Below are 26,907 nucleotides of genomic sequence, written 5' to 3' on the forward strand. Positions count from 1 at the left end.
ACCAGAACAGAAATGTCCTAGTCAAACAGTGAAATAATGCTCTACCTCATCAAAATCTTCAAACCACATGTGCTCAGAGGTCTTACACAGTTTTCATTTATGTCAACAGAAAGATATAAACTTCAAAATAAGAGCTGAGTGGCACCTTGGCAACATTGCATCTGTAAGGCTGCCTGAAATGCAGGTGCCAGCCTAAGTACAGCAAGCACAACATAACCTGGAGATAAGCCACCATGATTTTTGTATTAACAGACAGAAACCTCATACCTTTTGAGTAGTATGTGGTAACTGCACAGAGTTTAAAAAAAAGCTGTATTTCATACTCCAACTTTTTGGAGCATGACTGTATGGTAACATCAAAACCACTGAAAATACAAGCTGCTGTGAAAGTCAACACCTCAGCTGTGTCTCTTGTCAATTTACTACTGTGTTTACATTTACAACACTTGATGATTATAAGACTTTATTCCAGAAGCATATAGCTTTCAAGCATAGAATGATAATAATGCCAATACTCCAAGTTTTGTATTAAAACTCAGAATCTTAGTTGCACTAACAGAGAAGCAACCGTGCCAAACCTTGCAGCTATTATGTGAAATAACTCACAGTCTAAACCCAAAGCAGTTAGTGCATTTATTCCAGAGAGAATTTAGAAATGATCCTTTAAAATGCTGCAAATTAGCTAAAATAATACATTTGATCTAGAATTCTCAACAGTAATTTTTACAAGCATATTATTTTTTTCTTTGAATAAAGCTGATAGAAAGGAATTTTTTTCTTTTTTCTCGTCTTTCACACCAGACTAACAGCATAAGGGACTGAACTGGCCATAAAATAGAAAACAGAGAAATAACTACACAGGAAGCTACAAAATGTATAAAACAAAGAAAATGAATTAATCTTTCGTGTAACATATTCTTAGATTTTTTTTGTAGAAACACAACAGGTTTTCAAAAAGAAAACAACTCATGATTATATTGAAAGTGCCCTTTCACTGTCAAACGGAGGGAAACATTCACCTCACAGCAAATATGCAGCAGCCACTTTATTCCTCCCCTGTCATCCCGTCATCCCACTCCACCATTCTAAGCCTCCCTGTACAAAGCAATAAGCATTAAGATAAACATCAGAAGTTTAATTCCAAACTGGCTTTTATGGAAATAATACAGTAGCAATTTTTATTCTCAAGGAACATCACAGCCCATGATTTGTACAGAAGTTGCTGAAGGCTTTATAAAGTGGAAATGACTTGGAAAACCTACATACTTCATATGAACTTAGAAAAGGAGGTGAGGGAAACCCATGCTTGAAAACATTAGAAGGTCACCATAGGATCACAAAGCAGGCCAGGAAAGCTATCTTTCAACTCAGAACACGGAAACATGGAAATCTCCAAGGTATGAACATAATAACTGTAAGCAGTGAAAAATGGCTGACAGCGTGCACCCTTACTCCTAAAATAAAGACACACTCACCTCTCAATGCACAAACTAGGTTTTGGTTTCACGGAAGGCGTCAAATACAGACTTTTAATTCCAGCATTTACAGTTTTGGAATATTCCCCACACCTGGCAGCAAAGCTCCTTGACCTATTTCTGAAAAGGAAAAGCTGTTAAGAGTCACATCATCACAAAATGAAGAAATACGCATATTGTGCACACCTACACACCATGTCTCAACTGAGACAGGATTCAAGGAATACTTCATATGGCGACTCATTATTATCAGTTCACAAGTTTGAACAATTATCACCAAGTTAAAATACCTGACATCAGGAAGATGTCAGATTTAAAGTCATAGGTGTCTCTCCTATGACTAATCTCTCACAGTAGTCAGAAGGGAATAATGCCACACCACCAAATCAGTTTGAATCCAGTAGTGGTGTATTAACGTTAGACAGCTGCACCACCATCGCCACCATCATCAAGGGCCAGACAGGCCCCTGCAGTAAGTCAAACTCACTGATTGATCTTCTGTTTTGCAACATTACTCCAGAGATGGTTTTGAGCCATCCAACTTTGCTAAGCTATTAAAAGACAGCAAATAAAACAATACCTTGAAACTTCCTCAAAAACTGACAAGGCTCAAAAAGAATTCCCTTGACCCTTTCTTTACTAAAGAAAGCAACTTCACATATTTCTAACACAAATAAATTCTTACAATCCAGCCAGACACACTTTTTTTTCCAAGTTTTCCAATAGCAAGAACTTTTTAAGCTGTAATTAAATATTATCATTAAACCACATAGAAATATTCAGATGGAGTTTCAGTCTTAATCAAACCCTTACACTTCATACTCCCTGATGCCACAGAGCAGGCAGAGCTCCCCATACACTCTGTCAGCGATGGTTTGTATTGCCAGCTGACTTTCCAACACCTGGTCAATCCAACTCTGGGATGAAGTACCTGGGTACCACGTACATTTAATGCACACTGTTCTTAAGACTGGTTTACACTCAAAGAAAAATAAAAAAAGAACAACTCTGCCCTACCTTGCCAACTGTGCTATGTAAAAAAAATCCGTCAAGTTTTACTGGGAATTGTGATAACCATAACACAAGAAGACATGCACATTTCAGCTTGGGTGCCAATCATTGATAGACTAACAAATTAACAACTACAAAAAAAGTAACTATATCAAATACACCCTGAAGATCAAGAAAATGTTTTACTCATGTGTTATTACCATGAAGTAACACTTAGATGATGAGATGAGGCTGTAACAAACTGCATTTTTTCAAAAGCCTTTGAAGGGGTTTAGAGACACAAGTCATGTTCAACAGCAGCAGAACTACCACTTCTGTATCTTTCTGGGCAGCACGTCCCAGGCCATTCCACCCTGTGTCTATGCTGAAAGCACAAAGATTAGATCAATGCCGAGTTTGGGCATACCCTACAGTGACATACCTACACAGACTCCAGGCACAGGAGTAATTCAGATCAGGAGCTGCTGGATCCTGGATTTTGCAGCACACTTTAACTGGTACAAGCATAACTTGCATTGACTGTATTCAGTCCTTCTTGCTCTCTTTTTAACCACTCCTTGCATGCCCCTCTTCTTCACCCCAGAATTTCTGAAGAGAATGTTGCCTACACATCTTGAAAACTTTGACATAGTATCTACCACTTTTGTAAGCTTCAATCAAAAAAAGTATTGAATTTTTGCATCTTCCAAAACAAAAATATTCTCAAGGTATGAAGAAACAACAGCAAATCCACTGCATAAACTATTTTTCAAGTATAGCATGTGCTAAGATTTTAAATTAGTATTAACCACATTGGCAAAACTTGCCTTCCCAAGTTAAAAATCAATGGCAGCTGTTACTCCTCCTCTTTAGAGACTTCTAGTAACAACTAAGATGCTCTTGCTTAGAGGCACAACAACCTCAATTGCTATTTCATTAACTTTCGATTTGTGGGAATCAGTTTTGTACCAGTATTTTCACTTTCATACCCTACATATGAACATACATACATTATCCCCTAAGCTAACTAGTACTTTTTAGACAGGCTACTGCTTATTACACTAAGTTCAAGCACATACCCAAAGTTCGAGTCCCACTACCCTGACAGAAAACCGCGCATTAAACCTAGGCTTTCCGTATACCTGGAAACGCCCGTGTTTCCTATCGCAAGGCATATCATCTCTACAAAGACACGCCCCTCCACGGGGCCGGGGAAGGGAGGAGAGCACCATGGCCGTTAGGGATCCGGGCCCAAGCTGTGGCAAGTTTAGAGCTGGAAACCAAAGCCGTGAGGCAGGTGGAAGGAGTTTTCCCAGAGAGGCAAGAGGAGTTAAGGGGAAACAACAAACCACCCCACACGGACAAAGGTGGAAAAGGACAAGCAGGAAGCCCCGGGGCGACAGCACCTTGCTCGACGCCCCCTCCTGAGGCCACGCAGAGGCCGTTACCTGGGTCCGGCAGCAACAGCCGCGGGGGCGGAAGGCCGCGGCGGCCCGACCTCGGCGGCACCAGGGGCAGCTGCCACGCCGGCTGCCGGCGCCGCGCCGCTGCCGTACTGCCGCAGGGCCCTGCCGCGACCCGCCGCCATGGCCAACCTCGCCGGCACGGCCAGCGGCTTCGCGCCAGGCGGGGGGAAAGGGCGCTGCCACCTCCCACCTGAGGCCGCGGGGCGGCGCCCAGGCCCGGGAGCGCTCCCGCAGCGGGGGTCGCTCCCTCCTCCCCGTTGCTCTGTTGCTGCCCGAGGGAAAGGCAACCTGCGGGAACTCGTGTTCGCCCCCAATAAGTTTATTTTTAACTGGAGAAAAGGGACACCGCCTCCACGGAGGCCTTCCAGCCTGCGCCGGAGCAGGCGCCGAACGCATCAGCGGGGCGGCACTGGCGAGCTCCGTGCCGGTGCGCCGTTCCCCGGGAAGCTGGGGCACGGTCTCCTCAGGTGTTCTAGTCTCTATTCACGGACACGTCAACGGCATCACTTTTACGCACCTGTGTGTGCAAGATCAGAAAACAATTTGGAGGGAAAAAAAAAAACCAAAACAGTTTAAAAAGGGTGACCGGGACCGCAGGCGCACGATGCCGCGGGCAACAACCCCCTTTCCTGTAAGAGCCGGCAGGTCCCCGCCCCGCGAGGGCGGGCTGTGGCGGCGCTCGGCATGGCGGCCGCTGTAGTGCTCTTCCTGGGAGCCGTTCCTAGCGGTAGGCGCAAGAGGGAGCCGTTCAAACTACCGCTCCCAGGACCCGCTGCTGCTTGCCTCGCCTCCGCCCCCAAGGTTTCCGCCGGAGCAATGGTGAGGGTGGCGGCAGTCGGAGGGTAAAGGGTAATGGGGGTTCCTGGCCCGAAGCACCGGCTGCAGAGCCGCGCTCAGGGCGGGAGGCTGCCCTGACTCTTCCCCGAGGGGACGGTGGCGAGCGGCTGAAACGCTCCCTTGAACTCGGCCGCCTCCGCCGCCCTCCCGTGAGGGCGCCGGGGAGCTGTGCCCCGGCATGCTGCCCGCTTCCCTTGCGCGGGCGGGGCAGCGCGGCGGGCGGCTGCCGGCCTCCCTGGGGAGGTGGCTGCTCGCCGCCCCCGGCTGGGCCCGGCCGGGGCCCGGGCCCTGCCCCTGCCTCTGCCTGAGGTGGTGGCACCAGGGCCCCCGCAGGGAGCCCGCCCTGCTGCTGCTGCCGGCCCCCCGGCAGCGTATCGCGACGCAAGCGGGGGGGCTGCGAGCGGAGAAGCCTGGCCAGGACAGCAAGCACCTGTCCCTGCAGAGGGGTCGGAAGGAGGAAACCCTGCTGTCGGTGGCCCAGAAGGGTAAGAGGGGCCGCAGGCGGTCGTGAGTGGGAGTGCTGTGCCGCGCCCGGGGGGGGCTGGCAGGCAGAAAGTGAATTACAGCCCCCAGACCCAGCAGTCGAGGAGGGGGGAATACAGTTCTCACAAAACGAGCAAGCGCGTTGCTTTTCATCTCGTGTTGATGGCAGCGGTCGGTACATTGCGGTGTGCGTATTGCACACGCAGAACAGAAACTATGCGGCTTCTTCCAAACGGCTTGTTGATTGACTGCTTAAGTCACATCAGGGCTAAGGTGTAGTATCCTCTCACTTTCTTTTTTTGAAGGGAAAACTTATCACACACAACCTGTCTCGATGCTGTTAAAACAAGTTTACCTCCAGAAAAATTGTCGGAGCTCTACGTGTGATACTAGCTTCTTTATAGGATGGCTGCCACTCTGGTCTCCTTCACTGCAGTGAAAAGTGGTTACTACAAAATTAGTCTCAGAAATTCTACATGCTTTGGCAAATTTATGAAAAACACCCTCAACTGATTTGAAGACTGCAGGAAAAATTGTTATTAAAGTTTCCTCCGTAACTCGTACTTCACTGAAAGGCACACTTGCTGACTTAAACGGATCAATAGTCTCTTTCCAAGCTCTCAAATAAAATTTTGTAACAGAGAATCTCATATGACTTTTTTTTGGTGCATACTGACACTTCTTCTAGTACATTAGATCAAAACTAATAGATAAAAACTTACCAGATAAATTGTTAATGATATCAATAAATAACAAACATATTTTGATCTAATATCCCTCCTTTTTATTGGTCACTTGATTGAGAATTCGTAAAATCAGTTATTTTCAGCTGTGTGCAATTTAGAAGCTTACGCTTTTGTTTTCACTTCTCTCTTTCTCCGCATAAGGATTGCGATGATTGTGGGTTTACATGGTAGCTTGAATACTGCAGTGCTAAACACCTCATTAGTTCTTAAAAAAGCTAGCTCTCGTGTACACCAAAAGTATCAATAAGTGCTGGTCTGGGTCTTAAAACATCTACTAGGAAAAGAGAAAATAATAAGGCTTAATACAGAGAGATAAACATGCTCTGTACAGCATAAGAGATGTTCCATGGCCTGTTCTTTTAGAGTTGAAGCATTATGGAAGCTGTTGTTGGAATTTTTTTTTCTGCCAAAATGTTGTTTGAGCTGCAGGCTAATAGAATAGCATTTACATAAGAAAGCTATGCAAGTCTTACTATCTGATATTTTAACTGTTGTGTTGTTTTCTATTTCAGTGAAAGAAGCTGGAAGAGACTTTACCTATTTTATTGTGGTGCTTGTTGGAATTGGTGTTACAGGTTATTTTGAAAAATTACATTCTTTATCAGAAGACGTTTGCCATTAATTCCGTCTGATTTGATTAGTTTTCATTCCATTTGCCGTTGTTTCTGTTACAGGTGGTTTGTTCTATGTGATTTTTAAAGAGCTATTCTCTTCTTCTAGTCCAAGTAAGATCTATGGAGATGCCTTGGAGAAATGCAGATCTCACCCTGAGGTTGGTTTTTGAACCTTAGTCATATGTTTATGTTTCTCAGTAGTTACTGTCTCTCTTTGAGTCAAAAGTTTGCACAAGGAATATCACAAGCAATGCTACAGGAAGACCCACCTAGTGCTTAGCAGGCAAACACCAGCAGATCTACGCCAGAGGTGGGTCAGCTCCAAATTGGAGCCTATATTAGGACAAGTTAATGCAAGCACTGAGCCTGAGTGAATTTGCCTGCTAAAAACCAAGTTAAGTGAGTGTCCCACAGTGTAACAACTGATGCAAATACAAGGTCTGCCCCTTCAGAGCATGTGCCTGTGTTCCCATGCAGAAAGACATACCTGAGTGCCTACTAAATGTCGTACTTAAGGGGTTCTGCCAGTCAAAGAGGCAACTGGCCCCACTTAAATTCTGTGTATTTAGCCTGCTGCCTTTCCTCAGCGCAGTTATTCTGTTGTGACACTTCGCTCGGGTTCTGTCATTCTGCAGAGCACTGCATAAATATCTAGGAGTTTAAGCTCTTCATTTAAAACACAGTTAGCATTCCTGTTGCTGACAGGAAGAGAGACAGAGAAGAGTCATGTGATCACACAGTCATGTAAGATAGCTCGATGTAAACGAAGATCAATCTAAAACTGGATTCTAAAAACCACTACTTCAGGCAAAAAAAAGAAATGCATGGAATAATTTTCAAACAAGGTTGCCACAGATGCCACTAAGGATAATCTAGAAATGAAATGACAAGTTGCCACTGGAATACAAATGAACACTGCTTTGGAACAAATTTGTAGAATTAAAACTTCTCTCCGGTACTTATACAGTAAAAATCACCCTCCCTTTCTAAACAACTTTAAAGTAAGTTAAAAACTAGGTTAATTTGGTCTGGTTTTATAGATTTTTTTTTTTTAAATAATAATTTCTTAAACAGCAGTGTTTTGTAGTTAATGTGAAGGGGAGTGCATTTGCATTTTAAACTGTGAAACATATTCTCTATCAGGAGACATGAGCAAATATTTCATGCTTTTTCCTTTTTAGACAAAATGTCAGTAAAGTATAAAATACACAGTGAGAAGAGAAGTTAAAATATCATCTCCGAGGTCAGTACAAATGGAAGATATTAGTAGGATTTATTTTAGACGTTTAATATGTAAAATGTAAAAAAAAAAAAAAGAATTTTCTTTCATAAACTCTTTTTCTTGACACATCAGACACACAAGGGGCATTTTGTTGAAAGAAAATGCATTCACAACAGGGGCATGAGCTGATACTGGAATACCTGTTTGAATACAATACCTTCTGACAACTCAAACCTCTTTTCTCTTGTAGATAATTGGTGTTTTTGGTGAATCTATTAAAGGTTATGGGGAGACAACAAGAAGAGGAAGACGACAGCTTGTCAGGTGCCCTTTGGCGTTTGCCCTGTACAGACACTAGTTTTTGCACAACAAAGACATTTTGGGTCACATTATAGCAAGTGAGATCTATATTAATGAACTGTATGTGACGTACCCTGTCACTTTTGAGTGAAAATGAAAGCAGTTTTTTGCACTCAGTACAGAGTACTTAGTACAGAGGTTTAGGCATGCAGTGGGGAGCAGGGATCTGACTGAAGCTTACAGTCTGAAACGCTCAAATAGAGTGAAATTGTTCTTTGAAAAATTGTTCTTTGAGAGCTTTTTCTCTGTTTGAAGCAGTAGTTTTTATCAGGCCAGAAAGAGCAGGAGGAACTAACTTTCAGACTTTCAAGAATCCAGCTTGCTCTGTTTTAAAAGCTAGGCTGGGTCTGACTGTACAGGTTGTAGTCACTGCAGTGACTATATTGTCCCGAGCTGATATGCACTATTGTCTGCCCATTTCTTGTATTGCTTTTTGGTACTTGAGGCCATGTCTCTACTGCATATTTTACAGAACATCTCTCACTTAAACCTTTCATGAGTGTGTCTATTTATTATTCCCCTTTTGAGGGAGACAACAGAACTAATTCTTAAAAAATAAGTAAAGTATGTAGTGAATTGTTTGTTTTGATGTGATTTACCCAACCTGATAATTAAGTTGACAAAACATTCTTTGTGTCTTTTGGCTTGGTAACTTAGTTTAAGTGCATTAAAAAAAAAAAACAGCCCTCGCAGTCTTGGTGAAGTGGGTGTTCATTCCTAGATGTCAGGCTCTGAATCTGGGTGTTCTTTAGAATAAATACAAGGAAATTCCAGAATCTTTAGCTATTGGATTGCCATTTAGTTTTGAGGGGACGACTGGAGTGAGGACATTTAAGCGATTCATCTGTTAATCCTCAACTTTTGATTAGTTCTTCTAACTCCGCTAGTGCTTATAGGCTTACAGTAAAGCTTGGCAAGAACAGTAGAGAAGGAACCCATGGTAGCATAAGGACTGCGTTGGAATAAATTTTCTCCCAAAATAGTTGAAATTTGAAGTTTAACTAGCGTATAATGTGTATCTTTGCTGGGTGGTTTGGGTTTTTGTTTTGTTTTGCCGTTTTTAGTCACATTGAATACGTTAAGGATGGACTGAAACATATGCGTTTGAAGTTCTATATTGAGGGCTCTGAACCAGGCAAGCAGGGAACAGTCCATGTGGAAGTCAAAGAGGTATGTACAATTGCTTGATATAGCTGACAAGCTTAATCTTGAATTTAAACTACCGAAGAGGAAAAAAAAAACAGCCTGAAATTCTTTTCCTTACAGAATCCTGAGAGAGGAAGATTTGAGGTCCGCTACATATTTGTGGACGTTGACACCTATCCTAGAAGAACCATTGTCATAGAAGACAACAGATAGCCAATGATCACAGTTGCTGCCTCATCTCATTGCGTATTGGATGATACTGGTGTAGCCAGTGTACACATGAATTATTTGCCGTTCTCGGTTGTATCTTGCAACTTTGAGGTTGTGTTACAGGTAGTAGATTCTCAGGGCCTCCATTAAGGTCTTTCATAATAACAGGTACAGGATTTAAGTGGAGCCAATGAAATACAGTAGAGCCATCACTTATGGCAAATACTTTTGACATAGGAAAATAATGGCTCATAGTAAACAGTTTAATGCTGGATAATATTTCAGCACACCCAAAAACTGAGTCTTCCAAGATTTTGGGTTTGGATGGGGAGGGTTTTTTTGTCTTCCTTTTGCTTGGATTTCCCACTGGCAGTGCAATAAAGAAAGTGGTATTTTAAGTGTAGACAAACTCACCGTTTCCTTTCTGGATGCTTTTTGTAGATAAGAAGGTAAAGTAAGAATGTATGTTAATAATGCAAAGGAGATCTAGCCCAAAAGCATGTAAAGATACGAATTGTGGAGAGACACACCCATGGCAGATGACGATAAAGACTTAATTATTGGTATTTTCTAAATCATAGAATAGAATTGAATCGTAGAATAGTTTGGGTTGAAAGGGACCTTTAAACATCATCTAGTCCAGCCCCCCCCTGCAGTGAGCAGGGGCATCTTTCACTAGAGCAGGTTACTCAGAGCACTGACCAACCTCACCTTGAATGTTTCCAGGGATGGGGCATCTACCACCTCTCTGGGCAACCTGTGCCAGTGTTTCACCACCTTCATTGTCAAAAATTTCTTTTACGTAAGTTAACAGCACACAGAACAGCAGTATTGTCTGTTCCTTCCACCATTTGCCATGCTGGTCTGCAATGTTGTAGCTGCTCAGCACTGCGCACAGTATTTCCATTAACTAATCTAAGTCTTCTGGGAGTCAGATTCATATAGGTTTACCCAAGCTCAAAAGCTCGACTCGTGGCCAAATTTCTCACCTGGGTTTCTTCCTTAGTACAATATGGCAGGTAGCAAGCATAACCCTGTGTATTCATAATCTGATTCAGTCGTGCTGATCTGTCAAGCAGCCCCAACCAAAAAATTTCAAGCCTTGGCTTCTTACATTTAACCACTTTCTTAAACACCACCTAATGCATTTTTCTTTAGTTACCTATCATATGTTATGAGCTTTTTAGTTCACTAGTGGATGATCCCTACATTAAGTGTACACTGATGTTCAGTTACCAGCCCTTATTATGAGTTTGTTTAATGGTACACTTGGACTGTTCTAAGGTTCATACGATATTCCCTCAGACAATGCCACAATATCGTATATAGACCTTTAGTAATACTTTACTGGACGTTAGGTGTCCTGTACATCTGTCTCCCAGTAATCTCACTTGCATAATTGTAATAACTAAAACATAATGTTCTGTTAGATTTTTGTATAACTTTGCTTTATATTAATCACTACAACCTTGACTTCAGTCAGATGCACATATTGTTTGAAAGTATTCAACACAGAGGAATCACACCTTCATCCCAGTTCAGTGAGCAGAGTAACCACGCGTTGCAGCGCAGCAGCGGCCGGCATCGGTCTGTGTTAAACTGCAAGGCATTTTGGAGTTTCTGCACTGTATACAGTATAACTGACTTCTACTGTGCAGGCCAAAAACTTCAACCATCAGTTGAGATTGACCAAAGTGATTTAATCTCCGTTAGTTTCAGCAGTTATAAATTTGTCTGCTTGCTTTCATCCCTCAATGGATGTTTGTCAAGACTAACAAGCCCACAATTTTACGCATAGTCAAAAAGAGATGGGCGTCCATGTTGGGGGCTGCTTATTGTAAGTATGAGAAATTGGTGTGGTACTCTATATCATCACCATGAAGTAACTTTGATAAACTTTTATTTTTTTTACCTACAGTTACTGACATCATTAATGTCCATCTCGAAAGGTGTCTTTAAATAATGAAAGCAACTGACTCCCATTGTTCTTCATGTTATTTTCTTGAAAACAGTAGAGTCAATAACACCTTTTGACTTATGCTTATGGTTCTTCCCAATTCTTAGCATTACACTTGCCAAAACTTGTGTTTCAGAAGAAATTTTCAAACCAACTGAACTGATTTATAACCTAGTAAAAAAAAAAACCAAACTGATGCCTTCATTGTTTCATTGCAGCCTGCTGCAGTACTGACTGATAGCATTACATACCACGTTTACCTGCCACTGCTTATGTCCACTTGCTATAAGCATGTGTCATACCATGGTGGTTATTGAAAACCATCTCTGCAAGAGTTTTGTCATGAATGCAGGACAGCGCAGTTGTCAGAGCACGTCAGAAATACTGCAAGCTGTGTAAGTTTGTAATACTAAAATGACTAGCCTTAAGCCCATACTATGATAAAAATGTAATTGTTCTTCACCTTTTACAAAGCAAGACTATATAAAAATACACAGTTTAAACTAGAAAATGTAATACTATTTTTGCCCCTCTTTTATGAGCTTGTACCATATCAAGCTGCCTGAAAGCCATTGTAAACCTCCGTGTCAATAACAGAACTGACAGACTAGGTTTTCTTCTGTGTCCCAGCTTTGCTTTCTTATCAGTCCAGCTGTGGCTTATTTTCAGTGGGTTTCACTGCTGGAGAAAGTAGTACTTCCTAAAGCAAGATGTAAAAAACATTTAGTATAGTAAATGGTATAGGTACAGCAAAGAGGCCAGCTGTTAGGTTTACTTTTGTCTTGCTTTAGAGCCTTTTTTGCACTGAAGAAGGAATCTGTCAGGACTAGAAACTTCCTGGGTAGGAAAAGATGATGACCTCACATAATGATGTTTTTCCAATAGTGCAGGTATGTGAAATTCTACGTCAGGCTTGTGGTAAAACGGCAAGAATTGGCCATTGGGGTTAGTGTGTATTTTTGGCTTCAGCTTGAGCAGACAGACTGAGAATTTGATTCCTTGCAACCAGATTTATTTACAGTTTTTTTTCAGTAGCAAGGACTTCCTAACATGCGCAGAAATCTAATGTATTTTAAAGGTTGCGAGAAAGAACTGTCTTATTTCAAAATCAGATCCTGGTTGTCTGGTCCCTTTGAGACATCAGAACAGAAGTCTTTTTCAGTTGTGTGTAAGCTGTCAGTACCATGGTTCTTGCACTAAGTGCCCTTGTCATACTTTGGCATTTGTGTCAGGCCTCACTATCGTGCTCCCCAGCCGGGAATAAATGCTAGAATTACAGGTGTCAGAAGAAGTCTTAGCAAAGTCAACATAACAATTCTGTCTGGCCCTTTGGCAACCAGTCCAGACCCATATGAAAAAAATGGAGACAGACCAAAACCGGCAGTAAGGGAAGAGACATGAGTATAATTTAAAAGACACAGATGGATGTGGAGTTGTCCACAGTGCAACTGACTTTCACGATTTCTCCACGATGCTATGACTGTCTAAAAGCAAAGTACAAACCTCTGGTTTATGCATTGCATTTCGGGGAACTGGAGAATCCAAAGAAGTCGGGGGATTACTTTCAAGCTTATTTTTTCTTAGGGTAGCCCCAATATGACAGGGTTATAAAAATGTTTGTCATCCTGTGCTTGCATGGAGTTCACTGTTGTCATTTTCACAACTTATCTTTCTCCTGTGGAGTTGCAAGAAAGCAGGTGGGTGGGCACACTTTCTCAAAGCAGCAGGATACGCAGTGTGGTGGCACCCTCCATATACTTCCTAACAAAAAAACATTTCACAGGCTGGAAAGAAGTTGCAGTGGAGGAGTATATCGTATATAAATCATCTTTGTATATCATCCTGCTTTGTAAATGGCAGAATACAAGAGAGGCAGGAATATATTTTCCTTTTAAAGAGTGAAAACCTAAAATTGCCATTATAAATGTAAAATTATAACTATTTTCGGGAACTAATTGTTCTTTCCGAACTAAAGCTTAACCTGCTTTTATTATTTTGGAACCCAAGGAAGAGAGCAAGTCAGTCAGTCAGCCGCCGCCCTGGTGGGAAGGGGTGCAGAGCCCTCACAGGGTGCCATCCGTCACCTCTTTGCTGAGGTTGCGTTACACACCCGATCACGCTTGGGTCTAAAAGTTAGTCCCAGACTAGGGGAGCTGCAATACTTGCAGCCCTATTTCTGACAACCTCCTGTCCCCCTTGGCCACCTCCCTCAACATCATCACCTCCACAGAGAAAAGGGAGAAAGACCTCGGTGTCTGTAATTGGCTTCTGACATTCACATACTTATAATCAGTGACATGGGCTCTGCCCCTGGACAAACTGGGTAACACAGGTGGTCGTCTTACCATGCGGTGCTAGATGCTCTCCTGTAATTTCAGGAGAAGATTTGGTATTTCTTTTAAAGCCACCTTTTTTATGTGGAATAACTGAAGTGCCCAGGAAGTAGTGTACTCCATCAGTATACTTGGTTTTCAAGCCCTGATACCAAAGCACTAGCTAAATGCAACTGTAAGAGAGATGGGCGTACACATACAAAATGTCCACGAAGCCAAATGGTAGTGAGATCTTCACTGGTGTCTCTTTAAGAAAACTATCTAGCCTTAAATACCTTCATATACTTTCAAATACCTTCAAAACATTCTGAAAAACACAATATTCCATTTAAACTTCACAATATTCCTTTTAAACTTCTCTCCTTCCCATCTTGTCTATGTCTAGAAGTAGTATTTATCGAGGTGTGTCCTCAGTCCATAAAGTGCTCCTCATGATTTTTTTTTTACTGCCTGCATCACCTCGCTAGCTGAACAGGTATACAAGGATATTTTTCTTCATATTTCTCGAATAGGAGGACACAACTCTAAAGGACATCACTTTTCCTGCTTTGTGAAAAAGTTGACAATATACTTGATAAAATGCAGGCAAAATAAAAAGTAGCAGAAGAAACCCACCTTTACCTGGGCTTAGATATATTATCGTTTTTAATTTGGACAAATGACAAATACAAGGCTTAAATGTTTTCAAATCTCAGTGGAGGAAAGCTTTCGGGAATCCTTTTTCTAGCAAAACCTCTTCAGTAGAGAAAAAAAAAAGGAACTTCATAGCTTGATTTATCATCCTCCTGCTTGATGATCTTGAAGGTCCTTTCCAACCTAGTGATTCTGTGATTCTGTGATTCTGTGCTAGCTAGATACCTATCACCAGCGAGATTATTTAAGCCCCGTGAGATTTCAAGGGTATTGAAGTTTTATATGTATGCAGTTTGGCTGCAGAAAAATAAGTTAAATGGCTCTTGCTAACACAGAAGTCTTGTGGGAACTAGTTACTTCTCTCCATATTCCTTGTGAGACTGAAGTTCTGTCGGTCCCTATGGACCAAGCTGGGATCCATGTTTAAAAAATGATTTTCTCAAATCCTGTTTAAAGCAAGTAAATATATGGGGACACCTTCATCCAAATTAGGTGAAGAAGATTAGTCCAGCAAGACATCTGGTTTAGAGCACGTTGAGCTCTTCTGCAGTACTGCTTTACCTGGAGGCAGTTTTGCACTGGAAGAGAACAGCTGCGTTCACTGGGTTTAAACATCATGTTTTAGAACACCCCTGTCCTAACTTTGGAAACTGTGAGCCTCTGTTGTTCCCTACAAAAAGCTGTCCCTGCTTCACTGGATCATGGTGCTACCGGTAAGCCGTGCAGAGCTCCTTCTGCGTGGCAAGCAGCCCGGAGTGTTCCGTCTTCTTACCGGATGGTGCTTGGCTGGAGAGAATGCAAAGTAAATGGAAAGTTCAGCTTCACTTTGCAATAGACATTTCAGTGTTTCCTTTTTAAAGCTCTTTCCTCTTTTTCTCTGGGAAGGCACAAAATTATAGCATATGCCAGTTACTTTCTGATGTAAAACCGTCATGTTATCGTTACTGAAGCTGTGGGAAAAAAATCACTGCCAGGAAGTCAGGGCCAAAACAATGATGTTTTCATGGAAATTAAACACCCTTTCCAGAGTTAAGTTTTGATTGTTGCAAAATTAATAAAAATACATATGCTCAAAAACTCCTTCTCCTTTAGGAAATAAAAATATGTCACTCACCAGAGAAATGCTGTTTTTCCAGAAACATTGTGTGGAAGACTACTCAAAATGTATTTGAGGTAGGTGTGCAACTCGGTCTTAACTTTCCTGTCTCTGCCTTAATTTTTGTGGATGCCAAAACTTGTGTATATAGTATAGTCAGCCAACATCCTTAGAACTGGTTTGTGGGAATAATAACATTACTCTGCCATCTACATGACCTCTATTTGAGTCTAGGTCCTATGTATACTTGCTGTAATGTGACAAAAAGAAATATGCCTTCACAAAATTAATTTTGTGAAAACTTTAAAGTATACAAAAATTAATACTCTTTTACTAAGCTTCAGTAAACAGAAGGTCTTGCAAAGAAAATTAAATTTTAGACTGGGAAGGAAAACTGTTGTTGTGCATGACTGATTGAGTTTAAAAATTACCTTAATACATAATTCCAGCATGGAAGTCAAGTTTCAACAACCAGTTTAGGCAATGGATTCATGATCTTGGGAATGGCTGCAAATAAATGCATGTCTGACACATGAAACTTCAACAAACTCACTTAACAAGCAGAAAAGACAGGAATGTGAATAAGACAATTACTGTATCACATGACAACTGCAGAAATAAAAAGACAAAGAAGATGTGCTGGGAGTTTTCACAATTAATTTCAGTTCACTTTGTTCTCAGCCTCATCTCACTATCACAAGGGATTCCATCCATCCTAATATTCATGGGATTATTCTAATGTATAAATTATCAGCAACCTAACCTGGTGAAGATTAGGTCCAAAAAATATTTGGGGCACATTTTGAGTCAAAGCTCACTTTTAGGATTCATTGCAGCCTGTAAGATGATGGAAATATATAAAGAAGGCACAAAGATTAAAAAAAATAAATAAAAAAAATTAAAGGATAAAAAGTTTCAAGGAGCAAGCTTAAAGATGACAGTAAGGTCTCATAACTGGCTTCTGTATACGGGGTTGTGAAGTCTGCTTGAAGATTAGAATACAGTTGGCACTGAAAAAACAGAGAAATTTGAAAGCAAAAAGATTCCCCCCCTCTTCTTTTTTGGGGGAAAAAAAGGCTTAGTCCCTAGAGAGATGTTCACTTCCTCAGTGAACTCCAGTACAAATTCTTCTTAGGCAGCTGGGAATGTATATCATTCTGATATAATATACCAAGAATTATGAAACAATGATTCCAAACTGTACTGTAAATAATTGAACAGCAGAAGTATTTGATAGCTTTTCTCAATAAGATCTCAAGGGGTTTTTATTCTCTATGTATTATGTAAAATAAAATATAGGAATTATAAAAGACTGTGAATTAATACCATCTTGTATTCAAATTCAGTATATTTAGATTTTCTTAATAATGATACATAGTTAAAAGTTGAAAATGTAGAGAAATTATTTTGCAAGTAAAAGGAAAGGGAAAAGAAGAAAAAAAGGTTATTTGGAAGTCTTCTGGTTGTCCTGGGAGGAATACACATGATTCCCTTCTTCTCATATAGGTCATCAAGGAACGTTTGTAACTCGACAAATAAAAGAAATAAGCACAAGTACCTGTCTCAGTAAAGCAGTTCAGTTTGGAAAGTCTCTGTTTGCCTCTCAGTGTTCAGTATCAAACTACTGCATTTCATTTTAAATATCCACATAAAAAATAATGACAGTTACAGAAAAAACATAGTAAGTAAGCTTATAATTATCCACATAAAGGAGACAACACAGCACGTCTGAACAAAAGTATCACACTTTTTAAACTAATAGAAAATCTCAGTTTTAGGTGTCCTGTATGGCAAGCACAAATATTTACCCATCTATACAAAAGTTTGCTGTATAGGCTTTGGTACAGGCTTTTGCCCGAGGTGGTGGTGAGGCGAGAGCGGACGCGCCCCTGTCCCTCTGGCTGGGGGGGATGCCCTCACCCCCCGCCGGCCCAGAGCCGCACCGCAGCAGGGTAGCCTTGGCCAGCGCCCGGCCTCCCACCCGGCTGCTCCCCCTCCCCAGTGGGATGGGGGTGAAAATGGGGAACAGCAGGAATGAGAAATCTTGGGGGTTGGGATGAAGGCAGGGAGACCACTTGCCAATTACGGTCACAGGTTTCACAGGAGGTTTCATAGGAAACTGGTGATATTAGCACTGATAATGAAGGGCCAAACTGTCATAGAATCATAGAACAGAATAGTTCGGGTTGGAAGGGACCTTTAAAGGTCATCTAGTCCAACCTCCCTGCAATGAGCAGGGACATCTTCAACTAGAGCAGGTTGCTCAGAGCCCCGTCCAACCTGACCTGGAATGTTACCAGGGATGGGGCATCTGCCACCTCTCTGGGCAACCTGTGCCAGTGCTTCAACACCCTCACTGTGAAAAATCTCTTCCCTATATCTAGTCAGAATCTGCCCTCTTTTAGTTTAAAACCATTACCCCTTGTCCTGTCACAACAGGCCCTGCTAAAAAGTCTGTCCCCATCTTTCTTATAAGCCCCCTTTAATAACGGAAAGGCTGCAGTAAGGTGTCCCTGGAGCCTTCTCTTCTCCAGGCTGAACAACCCCAGCTCTCTCAGCCTGTCCTCACAGGAGAGGTGTTCCATCCCTCTGATCACTTTTGTGGCCCTCCTCTGGCCCCGCTCCAACAGGTCCATGTCTTTCCTGTGCTGAGGGCTCCAGAGCTGGATGCAGTACTGCAGGTGGGGTCTCACCAGAGCAGAGCAGAGGGGCAGAATCTCCTCCCTCGACCTGCTGGCCACGCTGCTTCGAATGCAGGATACGGTTGGCCTTCTGGGCTGTGAGTGCACCTTTGCTGGCTCATGTCAAGGTTTTCATCCACCAGTCCCCCCAAGTCCTTCTCAGCAGAGCTGCTCTCGATCCCTTCATCCCCCAGCCTGTATTGATCCTGGGGGTTACCCCAACGCATGTGCAGGACCCTGCACTTGGCCTTGTTGACCTCATGAGGCTCATTCCTCAAGCCTGTCCAAGTCCCTCTGGGTGACATCCCCGTCCCTCAGGCGTGTCAACTGCATCACTCAGCTTGGTGTCATCTATGAACTTGCTGAGGGTGCACTCAATTCCACTGCCTGTGACATTGATGAAGATACTAAAGAGTACTGGTCGCAATACGGACCCCCGAGGGGCACCACTCATCACCAGTCTCCATCTGGACATTGAGCTGTTGACCAGTACCCTCCAGATGTGACCATCCAACCAATTCCTCATCCACCAAACAGTCTACCCATCACATCCATGTGTCTCCAATTTAGACCGAAGGATGTTGTGGAGGACTGTGTCAAAGGCCTTACAGAAGTCCGGATAGATGACATCGGTAGCTCTTCCCTTGTCCACTTATGTGGTCACGCCATCGTAGACGGCCACTTAGGTTGGTCAGGCAGGACTTCTCCTTGGTGAAGCCAGGCTGGCTGTCTTGAGTCACTGTCCAGTAGACCAAGCCATCCCATGTCCCTGCACTGCAATTAATCTCTGGTTTTAGTGAAAAGCTCTTCAGACTTGAAGAAGAATGTGACAAGAAGCAGAAACTCACTTTTAAGCTCAGACTAAAAAACAGATCAAACCAAAGAGTTTTAAGCATAACAGAACGAAACCATCACTTGAAGACAATATGAATTTTATGCATACATAAAGAAAAAAATACATTTCTCTGAGCTGGATACAGCTTTCTTCTGATGTGAACAGGAGCCATAGCACTGCGTGCTGTGAGTGGGAGCACACACGTTGCTCCACGACATAATGGGCTGCGTGACTAATAGCAATTAAAAAGTCATTGAACTGCCACCTACTGTAAATGACAATGCTGTAATTTACAAAATGTAAAGATCATTTTAAGCCTAACCATCGCATGGTACTGCAGGGTTTTCTTTTTGCCTCTTTATAGCTTAACCCCTCAGAAAGTTTTCTTTCATTAACCCAAGGGGTCTGGCTGGCCAAGCGAGGCTGGAGCACAGCTCCTCGTCTCCAGGCGCAGGGACAGGGTGCAGAGCCTGCGAGCGTGAGTCCCTTACAAGCACAGCTGCCCTAGATGAGAGGGGGGTAGGAAAAGCAGGTCTGGAAACCTAGATCCAGCTGAACACGAGTGTATTATCTTACACTGCAAGTGGTCTAACAAGTGGACTGGTCGAGATTTTGCTCCCTTGGCTGACTTTTAGTGGATATTGTGAAACACACACAGAGAGAAATTTGCATGTTTGTGTGTCAAACGTGCGTCTCAAAGACCCTGAGACCTTGGGCTGCTTCGGCCCCAGAAGGATTACGCAGATGATCCCTGCTGAGAAACTGCTGCGGGCAGTCTGTGCACCCGAACTAACCAGCACGTCGCAGCAAACGGTTGGGGAGCAATCCACAAACTCAAGTGTGGATTGCTCCCACGTGAGTGGGACTTGTTGGCAATGATCAAATTAATTGTAGGAGTGAACAAATATATGGGAATGATAAAGCAATGATCTGCCCATCTGTATTTCAGAAGCAAAAAGGATGGCAATAATTGATGAATATCGCTTCACTGTAAATAGCAGGTCCAGCTGCATCATACCTGGCTCTCACTGAACGTATGCTTAAAAGTTGGTGGAAGTAAGTGAGAACACTTATGACTTCAAATATCTTTTTAGTCAACACTTGAAAGTTTTACATTATTTCGTGTCTGTGCACATTAATTAAGCTTTCTAGGAGTTTTCATAATAGATTCTCACTGATCATGGAAAAAAGCCACAAAGTTGAGAGCAGATCTTTATTATTCTCACACAACAAAAGTAACAGATGCTGCAGAAAGGATTGAGCTTTCCCAACACCGAATTAGGATTCAGAACTTTATTAGGAGACAATAAATAATATTACCCTAAGCCCATTCACCATTCTTTTCACCTCCCTACAACGTTCCCTCTATAATCTTTCCGGATTTCAAGAAACAGTAAGTACCATCAGTAAGTCCATCTTTATCTGCAAAGAATGCACATTCCTTCAGCTTTTTCCATAATTTGTAGTTTAGCACCACCTTCCTAGACTTGAAAGAATGACAGCTTTGCACTGCCAGATCTCTGGCCTTGAAGCCTTCATACAGAAGCAAAGAAAAAGGAAAATACAAAGAAGGGTGGTTATTTCCCAATCTGTTTTAATTACTAGACATATTTAGTAATGAGATGGAGTTCCCCATCCTCACTGATTTTTGGACCTCAGCAGTTTTTAGAAACTATCCCACAGACTGATGATCCCTGTAGCACCTCAGTTAAGGCAGCTCTATCAATAGCTGTGGATCTGTGCTGTCACGGTTTCAGGGCCCATGGCTTATGGTTCCATGTCATGAAAGTCATGAAAACTGACGTTTCTAATGCAAACTGCAGTTTATGTTCTATACAGTGTATTTTCATATTAAAAAGGAGACTGAGTACTTGATCTGAACACAGTACATTTTCTACGCTTCATCATAAGCATCTGTTAAGCTGTTAAAAGTTTCAATGATTGCTTGAAAAACAAACAGAATTAACAAATGTATTTCACTGCCAGCCTCAGGGTCCACAATATAAATATTTTCCTCCATAATCCAAGGAGATGATAAGAAAAACAGTAAAGGTGACAGTAATAAGGGTAACTGACCTGCATTAGCATCAAAGGCAAGACGATAACTCAAAGAAAATTCAAGTGAAGCATCTAGATTTTTTTTTTTAATGCATTCTTCAGTTTTTCCCTTCTGCATGTTCCCCAGCATGCCCTCACTTGCATGGGGCACATCTAGGACCAGCTAACCAAGAATAAGCTTAATCAAAAAATCACCTCAGTCACTCTCTGCAAAACCTCCTTCTAGGCTGAGCTCCTTATCTTGTGACCCAGAAGCTGCATATACCTGCCATGAGATGACCTCCTTTCAAAAGTCTCACATGTTGATACTTCAAAAAACCCAAGGGGTCTGTGTACTTTTTCTTGGCTTGGTGCTTCACTTCAGCGCTCTATCAGAGTCATGGGAGGTGCTCCCCAAGACGTGGTCACAACATTCTGGGTGACACGGTTGTGGCAGTCCTGCCTGTGTGTCTCAGGACAGCCCAGTGGCTAAGCCACTCACTGCCGTGCTGGATGTTGAAGCTGCACCCCCTCTTAAGCCTTTGCTTCCTTCTCTGGTTGTAAAATTATTCTCCACCCAGAAAATGCCTGTAATAAGGGGGAAACCTCTTAGGAGTTTTGTGTCTTGGTTTCTTTGCCTATGCAATTACTCAAGCATAATCTAACTGTGAACATAAAGCAACCACTCATTTTTATCTCCTTTGGGAAAGAAAAAAGTACAGATATTGCATCTAAAGCAATCATTGCACCTTCCCTGGCAGGTGTCCACCCTTCTATCACATACCTTTCTTTCCCAAAAGCAGAAGCCCAGAGGCAACCAGCAGCAGTTTTAATCATGGCAGTGAGGTAAGGAATGAACACACATTTATGTCTGCTGACTCTGGGCAACAACACAAAGAGAAGATGATAAATGAGAAGAGAGGAGGTGTCAGCCTTTAAAATCTTCCCTGAACTCCACACATGAATCAATATATCCTTTCTGGAGGCACCCTCAAGAAAATCCATGTGAATGAGTCTGTTGAGGTGGATTAGTTTAATTTCTTTACACTTCTGGATATTCTCATTCAGAATTTAAAAATTAAAGGGGCTAATTTCTAAGGAGAACTAAAGCAGATCGAATTAAGGACACTGTAATTCTGGCTAAAAGTATCCCCATAATCCTGTGTAAAGCAGTTTGATTAATGGCATTTCAATTCACATCTTGAGATTGTTTGGACTGCATTTTCAGCGTGGCCTGGAGAAGGCAAACACCAAATGCATTACTGTTTGAAGAAGATCACAATAGCATGCAATGCTGTGCTGGTTTTGGCTGGGATAGAGTTAGTTTTCTTCACAGTAGCTACTATGGGGCTGGTTTGGATTTGTGCTGGAAACACTGTTGATAACACAGGGGTGTTTTAGGTACTGCTGAGCAGGGCTTACACAGAGCCAAGGCCTGTTCTGCTCCTCACAACACCCCACCAGCGAGCGGGCTGGGGGTGCACAAGAAGTTGGGAGGAGACACAGCTGGGACAGCTGACCCCAACTGACCAAAGGGATATTGCATACCATATGACGTCACGCTCAGCATATAAAGCTGGGGGAAGAGGAAGGAAGGGGGGCACATTCAGAGCGATGGCGTCTGTCTTGCCAAGAAACCGTTACACGTGATGGAGCCCTGCTTCCCTGGAGATGGCTGAACTCCTGCCTGCCCATGGGGAGTGGTGAATGGATTCCTTGTTTTGCTTTGCTTGCGTGTGCGACTTTTGCTTTACCTATTAAACTGTCTTTATCTCAGCCCACGAGTTTTCTCCCTTTTACTCTTCTGATTCTCTCCCCCATCCCACCGTGGGGGCAGTGAGCGGGCGGCTGCGTGGGGCTTAGTTGCTGGCTGGGGTTAAACCATGACAAATCGTACAGGTACATATATTATTTTCCTCTCCCAGTTAATGGAGTATATAAATATCTCCATAGACATTGCTACTCAGTGGAGACAACCGAATAGACAGACCTGCATGCTCACATGGCACGTATTTTGATGCTTCTGCTAAAACTCAAATTTTACTTGAATTGCACCTGGAGTTTGCATAGAAAATGTATTATATCGGAGAGTTCTTTCAACTGTGTACGACATTTACACTTGCAGAAATTACTGTTTTTCATACCAACATGCCCAGTGTAAATAGATTAACTCCTACTTAGCAGGAAAACTAATTTTAGATGTCTGTACTCCCCTTGGCTTTCCAGAGCTTCTCAGACATGGTTCAGTACCTCTAAAACCTCTCTCAGATTTCTCAGTATCAGATCAAGACCAGCCACAGTGTGGGACAGGTAGCTCAGTCAGGAAAGCCATGGGGAGGACTCAAGCATCATGGCATTTTCCAATCATAATGTTGACATCCCCAGTTCATTAAATTGATTTGGGCAAGCTCTAAATTCTCTTTACAAAACTTCATAAAACTGAGCCAGCAGGTATCTCAGGGTTGTTAACACTGAAGAGCAAGCCCTTTACAGCTCTGGTCCATCCAAAGCCACGATCCTGGAAGGCGCAGCCCACAGAGCAGCCAGCATCCCCTTCACTGCCAGTAATTGTCCATCTTCCTCTCCATCATCCTTGTCATTGCTGGCAGTGGCAGAGGTCTACACAAAAGGGAAAGCATCACCCAGGGACTTTTGGGCCTTGTGAAAGGGTGGCCTGGGGAAGTGTCTGTGGGCCATCTGTGAGAAATCAAGTCCAGGTTGAAGCAGAAAAGCAATGGATTGGGAGCTATGGACTCAGTCACTTTGATTTAATGTTTTTCTTCAGTGTAATCCATCTTCCCTCATGAGTGACTGATAAGTCAGTCAAATATTGTGGGCAGTAAGAAATTTCTACCTCAAATATACTGGCCGGTGAAGACTTTTGTTTGCCAAGTAGTTTTCCATCTTTCAGGTAAGTGAACTTCACAATTAGCTCCCTGAGCGCGGTATTTGCATGAAAACCATGCCATTAAGGATGCTCTCTTAGTCTTCCAGCTGCTGCACTTCAAATTTGACAGCATTGCTGTGTTGTTAGAAATTCGAACAGAACCAAGGGCGTACAGAGAGAACAGAAGGCACACAGTATTAGCAATTATTGCCTGATGAATACAGAGATAGCACCAACTGTAAAAGCTAGAAAAGCCGCCTTGCTTACAGTTGTTTAACAACTTGGAATTAATTTTTACACAGTGAGCATCTGCTATCAGCCGATTTCCCCCCACACTCCTTCACCAAAAGCTTCAGCCAAGATAGTTTGCCCATTTCTGGGGCAAAGGCTGAATGAAAAATGTGTCTCCATTTCTCATCTGCCTGATGTAAAATATGAAGACCCTCTTCTGGCAGCTCCAGCAGCATCCAGTTTGAAACAGGGATTTCAGATTTGTTTGCAGACACCTTCTGCTGCAGAAACATGGCCTTTTATCCCCAGGAAATTCAGGCAAATTTTGCCAATACACCAAAAATTAATAATTAACCTTGTTTGCTTCCTACAGGCCAACACCAATGCCCTCCGCCCCTGGTAGTCCTCCAGTAACTGGAACTGGCAGCCCTTCCTCAATCATGGCACCATCAAATGCCTTGGGGACCCCAAGCCCAGGCATCTCAGGGTGACCATACCCCACTCTGCTCTGGCAGCTGGGCCATATCCGTGCAGATTTCCCACTGGGCAGCAGGAAATCCCCCGGAGCCTTGCAAACAGCCTTTTCCCAGCACCCCACCCTTTGCCCCGGGACTTAACGGCAAGCAACAGGAAATAGCTATCTTGGAGAACTTTTGCGTCGGTAACATCTTACTTCTTATTCTTGAGCTAAACTTTTCTGTGTGCTGACAGATCCTTGCATCCTTCAGGCTCAGGAAGGTGAAGCCAGCTGAGCAGCTTGCTGCTGAATCGGAGTTGTGCGGCTGCAAAATCCATCCGTCAGACCCAACACAGCTGCCGCAGGGAGATCGGGACCTCTACTTGGGCACCCAAGAGATGACTTCTAATTAAAGCAGAGCGGTGAGATTCTGCTATAGAGAAGGTTACTAATAACTAAAAAAGCACTTATTTAGAAATTTATTCCGACATGGATTTGTTCTTTTTTGTCCTCATGTATGTTGAGAGCACTGGCGGCTCGCAGCAGCCCCAGCAGACATCCCTTGCAAGGGCAGGGACTGGCAGATCTGAATTAGCACATCCCACCTCACTGTGGGGACTGGTGGCTCCTTCAGCCACCATGTCTCAGTTATACCCAGTCATGTCCATAAGCCCTTCAGTTTCTCCTGTCACCATAGGAGAGGTGGTAAGCAGAGGCTGGAGCAGAGGTTCAGCTATAAGAAGTGGAAGAGGATGTTTTTCCCAAGGCGTTTAGCAACAGCTCTTATTGAATGTTTGCAACCTCCCATGCACTGCTAGCAATTAAAAAATCTGAAAAAAATTACCAAATTGTCTTAGATCACCTGTATAAACAGTTTAACTCATACAAATTGCACTCTGCAGGTAAGCTGAGGAGGAGGCTGCTGGCAGACAGTGGTGAGGACCCACTGGGATCCATCATCTCTTTCCTTGATACACTTGGGTCAGGACAGGATTTATTTGCATGGCCTGGCGATTGAAACTCCTTAGTTTTAAGCCCAGCTCAGACTCATTAAATCCACTTTGATGCCTTTAACAAGTTTCTTCCACTTCAGACTTCTCGGTGTGGTAACTGGATTAATTGGTGTTTACGCAGAGCTTTATGATGGAAAGTCTTGGTAAAATGTGTTCTATAGATTCAGCACTGTTTGGACTACAGATTCAAAAAATTGCAATACGATGTTATTTGAGGGTCCTCATTCGGCAAACTACTTAAGAGCATGTTTAAAATTAAGGATTAGGGTTAAGAAGTCCACTAATTTCAAGCCTAACTTTATTAATTTCTTATACAAAAGGAGCAGTTTTCCATGTTGGCATGCATGCCAGATTTCAAGAATGTTTTATTTAAAGGCGTAAGCAAATTACATTTTTGTCAGACATTTGTAAATACTACTGAAAATGTATCCGAGTTATTTTGCATAAATAATTTGTAAATGTATGTTAGGAAATTTTAAATGTTCAGAAGCAGATGCCTCTTCTACATCCACGAAGAAAAATTGAGAATAAAAGTGTCTTAAACTCCTTAGAACAGATGGTAGGGCAATAAAAGTGCTGAACAGCTATAAAGCAAGCATCAGAAAATGACATCCATCAGAGAAGAGCCAGTAGCAGTGTGTCACGGTTTAGCCCCAGCCGGCAACTAAGACCCACGCAGCTGCTCACTCACTCCCCCCCACTCACTCACGGTGGGACGGGGGAGAGAATCGGAAGAGTAAAAGTGGCAAAACTCGTAGTTTGAGATAAAGACAGTTTAACAGGGAAAGCAAAAGCCGCACATGCAAGCAGAGCAAAACAAGGAATCCATTCACCGCTCCCCATGGGCAGGCAGGGGTTCAGCCATCTCCAGGGAAGCAGGGCTCCATCATGCGTAGTGGTTACTGGGAAGACAGACGCCATCACTCCGAACGTCCCTCCACCCCTTCCTTCTTCTTTTTCCAAGCTTTATATACTGAGCATGACGTTGTATGGTCTGGAATATCTCTTTGGCCAGCCTGGGTCAGCTGTCCTGGCCGTGCCCGCTCCCAGCTCCCCGTGCATCCCCAGCCTTCTTGCCAGCAGGCCAGCACGAGAAGCTGGACTGTCCTTGACTGCTTAGCGACAGCTCAATGTTGTTCACCACTCCCCATGGGCAGGCAGGGGTTCAGCCATCTCCAGGGAAGCAGGGCTCCACCAC

At 42.9% G+C, this 26,907-nt stretch overlaps 1 protein-coding gene across 1 annotated transcript; it reads left to right on the plus strand.

The window, feature by feature from the left end:
- Positions 1–4,946: 4,946 nt before the first annotated feature.
- TIMM21 (translocase of inner mitochondrial membrane 21) lies at positions 4,947–9,552 on the plus strand (the record flags this gene model as incomplete). The annotated part of the gene is made up of 6 exons (XM_082014592.1): positions 4,947–5,253; positions 6,510–6,572; positions 6,672–6,769; positions 8,084–8,157; positions 9,258–9,363; positions 9,460–9,552. 6 exons carry the CDS (start codon positions 4,947–4,949, stop codon positions 9,550–9,552), a joined length of 741 nt encoding a protein of 246 aa, XP_081870718.1.
- Between the last annotated feature and the right edge of the window lie 17,355 nt (positions 9,553–26,907).

Source organism: Phaethon aethereus (assembly GCF_964289735.1).
Source record: "Phaethon aethereus genome assembly, chromosome: 2".
NCBI classification, from domain to species: domain Eukaryota; kingdom Metazoa; phylum Chordata; class Aves; order Phaethontiformes; family Phaethontidae; genus Phaethon; species Phaethon aethereus.